The sequence below is a fragment of the Hydractinia symbiolongicarpus genome, chromosome 4 (assembly GCF_029227915.1).
Source record: "Hydractinia symbiolongicarpus strain clone_291-10 chromosome 4, HSymV2.1, whole genome shotgun sequence".
Lineage (NCBI taxonomy): Eukaryota > Metazoa > Cnidaria > Hydrozoa > Anthoathecata > Hydractiniidae > Hydractinia > Hydractinia symbiolongicarpus.
Genome location: NC_079878.1, coordinates 9,827,012 through 9,832,550, shown reverse-complemented (window position 1 = coordinate 9,832,550; position 5,539 = coordinate 9,827,012). Strand labels below are relative to the sequence as shown.

The 5,539-nt window shown below is 32.2% G+C and overlaps 1 protein-coding gene across 1 annotated transcript; it reads left to right on the top strand.

Moving 5' to 3' along the window:
* Positions 1 to 787: 787 nt before the first annotated feature.
* On the top strand, positions 788 to 2,661 carry LOC130641161 (E3 ubiquitin-protein ligase NRDP1-like). Its single transcript, XM_057447842.1, has 2 exons — positions 788 to 1,023; positions 1,287 to 2,661. The coding sequence occupies exon 2, from the start codon at positions 1,339 to 1,341 to the stop codon at positions 2,299 to 2,301; it is 963 nt and encodes a 320-aa protein (XP_057303825.1). The 5' UTR covers positions 788 to 1,023; positions 1,287 to 1,338; the 3' UTR covers positions 2,302 to 2,661.
* Positions 2,662 to 5,539: the final 2,878 nt, after the last annotated feature.

Sequence of the window (5,539 nt, the reverse complement as noted above, 5' to 3'; positions counted from 1 at the left end):
TTATTCTCAGTTTTGTGCATTATATTTTCATACTTTTGTGTGCATACGATTCATGGAAAAAGAAATTTCAAATAAAAATAACAAAATTCCCTTTACCCCATTTGATTATACAGACTTTTGTTTCAGTTTCAGGTACATATATATACATATATAGCATGCTCCAGCATTTTTCACAACCAGGATTTTCCACCTACATGTAAATGAGTTGCAAGTGGACCCCTTAACTTTTGCATTCAAACTTTATTAATGCATAGATCTTAAAAAGTTCAATTGTTTTACATAATTTTTTTTTTGCTAAAATGACACTTGTTTGCTTGCCCAGGCCTCTTAATTTTTTGCTGGTGAGCCCATAACTAGGGATTTAAACTTTGCAAATATATACTTGTGAGACAAAAAGATAACGAAATGTGAATATAAAACCACAGAAATCAAATACATATAAATCCCAAATAACAATATAGATGATAAAAGCCTTTTATTATCATAGAATATGCTAATGACAGGTTTGCAAGTGCCATAAAATGATATATCGCTCAGCATTTTTACTTAAAAAGAATCCGCTGTACCACAGAATGATTGACTGAATCGTATTTGCAGTGCATCTCTTTTTTTAGAAATTTGGTTAGGGGTGGTGAGGGCCCAGGTCCCTTCTTTAGTGTAACAGAAAAAGAGAAAAAAGGTAAAAACACGTGAAAACCATTTAAAAATACACATGAAGGTAGTAGGCAAAGGTGGCATCGTAGGTTTGGCTAGCTTGGCAGATAGCTTGCTGCATTTGACCCCATGTGTTAAAAATAAAATAAAAAGTTTTCGTGCCGTATTTAAAGTTTATTGTAAACATCCCAGAATTTTGACTCGATTAGTTTTGAAGCACAAAAAAAAATACAGCTATTTCCGGCGACTTGTGGAGTTTTGGTACGAAAAGCAAATCAGATATTTTTAGTGTCATTTTACCACATTTCTTTTTAAAAGACTTAGAGCTAGTTACATATCATTTTATTTATTTCCATTTTTTCATCCAAGGTAAGTTTCTGGACTTAATTTTGTGTCACTGGTCTTTTGTAATTAGGAGGTATTAACGTTATCCAGACCAAAGGAGATAAATTTAAAACAACATTCTAGCGAAAGCAAACAATTTTTTTTATTAACGCTCCAGTTCCGCAGGTTGAGCAAAAGAGATTGATTTGTTCTGGCGTTTCAAAATCAATTTTGTTTGTTAAGAGAGCAGATATCTAGGTATAATTTATACATCACTTTCTTATTTATCTTCCCATTTTTTTCTATAGGCTATTTGTAAAATCTATAAAAATTCACCACACCAATAATATCAATACCAATATGGGATACGATGTAAACAGATTTCAAGGTGATGTTGATGAAGAATTAATATGCTCCATATGTAGTGGTGTTCTTGAAGAACCAGTACAGGTCCCCATTTGTGAACATGCATTTTGTTCAGCTTGTATACTTGAATGGTTAAATCACCAAGCAACATGTCCTGTTGATCGTCAAAGTATTACATCTTCACAGCTTCTTAAACCCGTTCCTCGTATACTAAAAAATCTTCTATCTCGTTTGACAATAAATTGCACAAATGCTAATTTTGGATGTGGGTCTTTTGTTAAACTTGATGTACTTAATCAACATTTATCAGAATGTGAACACAATCCCAGAAGACCTGTTCATTGTGAGCTTGGCTGTGGTCTAATTATTCCACTTGATGAAGTTGGTCAACATAACTGTGTCCGTGAATTGCATGGCATTATCCAATCACAGGGTGATCAAATACAAGATCTCAAGGAACAAGTTCAAGATTTTCAAAGACAAATTGTTGAATTAAAACAACAAGTTACAGTTGTTACTGATATAATGCAAAGTTTTCGAATGTCTGCTAATAATTTATCGTTAGTATCACCTCGTAGAAATTTTGTGGATACAACAGATGAAGTGCAGCAATGGCTTTTAGCTTTGCCACCAGCAAGGGTTACTAGATGGGGTGGAATGATATCTACGCCTGATGCTGTTCTTCAAGCTGTTATTCGAAGATCTCTTGCAGACAGTGGTTGCCCACAGTATATTCTTGATGATCTCATGGAAAATGCTCATGAAAGGCGCTGGTCACAGGGGCTGAGTACATTAGAAACCAGACAAATGAATCGTAGACGTTATGAACAATATCTTGCACGAAGAATACCAGGGAAGCAGGCAGTTGTTGTTATGGCATGTGAAAATCGTCATATGGGAGAGTTTATGGTAATGGAGCCAGGGATTGTTATGATATTTGCACATGGAATTGAATAATACATGCATATACCAACATGATTTTGCAACCATAGATATTTAAAAAAATTTGCCAAGAAATTATTTTTAAAAAAGACTTAAAATTCTTCAAATGTTGTGATTATTTTTTTGTAAATGTTTGAGAATCTCTAGAAAATTGTGAAATTGTTAAAAAATTGTGTCATAAAGTGTGACAAGAAATCAATCCACATGAAATACTATAGATACCAAAAGATTTTTTCCAAAAGTGTTGTAAGGTTTTTTACTTAATAATATATCATATTGTGAAGTTTTGTGAGAGCTCGGTATGCTTAAACAAAAAGTTGATGTAATATATGTTTGTTTCAGAAGTTGGAAAAAATTTTGCGTTTTATTTTCAAATGCTCTGTATTCACTCTTTTTTATGCACTTGGCTTGCACTATTGGTTTAGTCGTGTTTAAAAGCTATGGTTTTAAACTAATTAAACTCATAAATATACAGATAACTTAAACCATTTAAGAGAACAACATACAATAGTAGGGTAATAGTAGGTTGATTGAATTCCCAAGGTTTGTTCTTACACTTTTCCTTGTTATTTTTTTTTTGCAAATATTGAAAATTAAGGTACTTATCTTTTTTTATAAAAAAACTTACTGATCGCAAATATGAGTTTTGCAAAAAGTAAAAATTTCAGACTAAACATGTGGAAAGAATCAGTTAGAACACCTCAAAATCTGGCGAGAAATTAAAGTTGTTCGTCTTTTTGGAAGTTTATATTTTCAGGCGTATTTTATATTATTTTCGGTAAATATGTCCTTTTCGAGGTTCCATTGGAGTGGTGGAGTTGCAAAAATAGATATAATGAGGTGAAAGATAAAGTCCTTAAACAGAAAAATAAGTAAATTGTTTAACGACAATAAAAATAGGAGTATAACACTAGTTATTATTTTGTTCATTACATCTCTACAGAAAACAGTTTATACGGCAGTTACTCAATTTTTTACAGGTGATCGCTAAATAGAAAGAAAAGAATTCCAAAATGCCGATTTCATGTATAAACTGTTTCCGTTATTTTGAGTGTCCGCTAATTCCTTGTCCGCTTTTTAGAACGTTTTCCATGAGACTTTGAGTTTAGAGGTACTATTGTACTTTAATTGGATGTTTTTAGTTCTTTTCGTAATAGTTTTTTTGCGAGATTTAAATTACGACATTTCATCGCGAAAGATTATTTCAAAAATAAAATTTCGAACGTAAAGTTTGTTTTCGTGAAAATTTTTTGCAAAACATCTACGCGTTTCGCCACCTTGAAAATAAAAGTTCTCTTCTGCATTTTTGAAGTCCTTAGCTTAGTACCTATGTAACATGAATGTGGCATTTCAACAGCAAATTGTAAACATGGAAAACCATACTATTATTTTATTTTATTTTTGGTCTATTTTTTTATCAAATTTAACAGAGATATATTTTGTCTTTGAATAAGAAAAATAAGATGGCAACGCAAAACATAATTAAGTTATAATTGTTACTGAAAATACCAGCACAAGTATGCACCAGTGTATGTAGACCTATCAAGTCCTTATATGTCAAAGAAAGTAGCAATCAGGTGAGCCTATCCTCCTATGGTGATGCAATTCCGATTGCTTGGACTTATAAACACTAACCTCGTTCCTAGGACTTTTCATCTCCCATCGGCGCTGAGTTTATTGATAGGCCTGACGAAAAATCGCCAAAAGAGACAACAGATCCTGGGATCGAGGTTGGTAAACACCAGAATTATCAGTATCAACCTAAGAATATTTTGTTAACGCGAAAAACCTGTTGCGAAGTAATAACGCAAAAAAACCTGTCGCAAAATAATAAGGCGAAAAACCTGTTGCAAAATAATATCGCAGGCGCCAAAAAAGATAAACAAACTGTGTCCATTTGAAAAAAAAACATTCGTCATAAAAAATATTTATTTTCAAGTTTTTTTATTATGGAAGAAGAGTTGATCTACTTATGATTGATTTTAATTTTACTAGTACACACAGCTAAATTGCTTTCTTCAAGCTTTACTCAGTCCTTTTTAACTTCCTCGTTATGTTATAAGAACTTTAATATATAATGATGTATTTGTTATTTTTTATTTACTTTTTAAACGATGCATACATGTACATAAATAAAAGAACTTGTAAATTCCTTTTGCCTAACGAAAAAATAGCTCTTAGTGAATAATTCTTAACAGTAACCAAAAATTTCCTTCTTCGTTTTACTTTTATAGACACTGCTCGCCTTGCCACAAAAACAAGTCCTTCTTTTACTTCTTCTGCTAAACTTTCGTTCTCAACAAAGTTGTTCCTCTTTCGTCCCATGTTCTTACGTTGACACGCAAGTCATTCAATTTTTGTTAAAGCGAAAATAAATACACGTTCAGTGTAAACGGAACATCTATTTAAACGAATAAAACGCACCTGTTTACACGTACAAGAGAGGAAGAAAACGTACAATCTAGGCAAAGCGTTGATTACGACATCATAGTTAAACGAGTTTACATTCTTTCACAAGTCTTTTTTATAAAACCCTGAAATTTCAAGAAAGATCATCGGCATTCTTTCAATGTTTCAAGAGCACCATAAAGACCAGCATGGCATGCCCGCGGCCATAAATCCGGAACTACTCATGCTTTGTTTTAATTTTACAATAAATTTGAGTTTCCTAACCATTACTGGCGATACGGCTAGTCTTAGTAGACTTTGAATAAAATAAGTGATTTCATATAAAAAAAAGTGAATTTTATGACGTCTTTGAGATCGAAAATGACGTCACATTTGCGCGAAAGTTTTTTATTTAAACGATAAAGACAAAACCATTTTTTTTCAAAAATATTGATATTCATGTTATTAAACTGGTACATTTTTAGAATATAACATTCATAGATGTTCGGGGTAAAAAAAAACAATAATTATGACGGTATCGAGATCAGAAAGAACGTCATTACCTTCGACCGATATTGTCTTCGAATCTGGTCTGTATTTTGTCTCTAATACCCATAGTAACCACCTGGTCATGAACATACATGTATTAAATAATTATATAGCGAATACAAAATACTATAACTCTATTACAAGCATGTCAGCTGGTTTTAAAATTTACAAAAAATTACCTATGTGTTAAAAATGTCAAAAGTACAGAATTTGTCTAGATGTTTTTTATCACAAGCTCCAATAAAGAAAGTTAGGGAAAGTCGCAAAATTTTAGCACTCAATCACGTGCCGAACAAAAGTTACGTCCAATCAAAGA

What these genes read in the sequence shown, in the direction of transcription:
- LOC130641161 (XM_057447842.1), top strand. Translation starts at nt 1,339, where the DNA reads ATGGGATACGATGTAAACAGATTTCAAGGTGATGTTGATGAAGAATTA.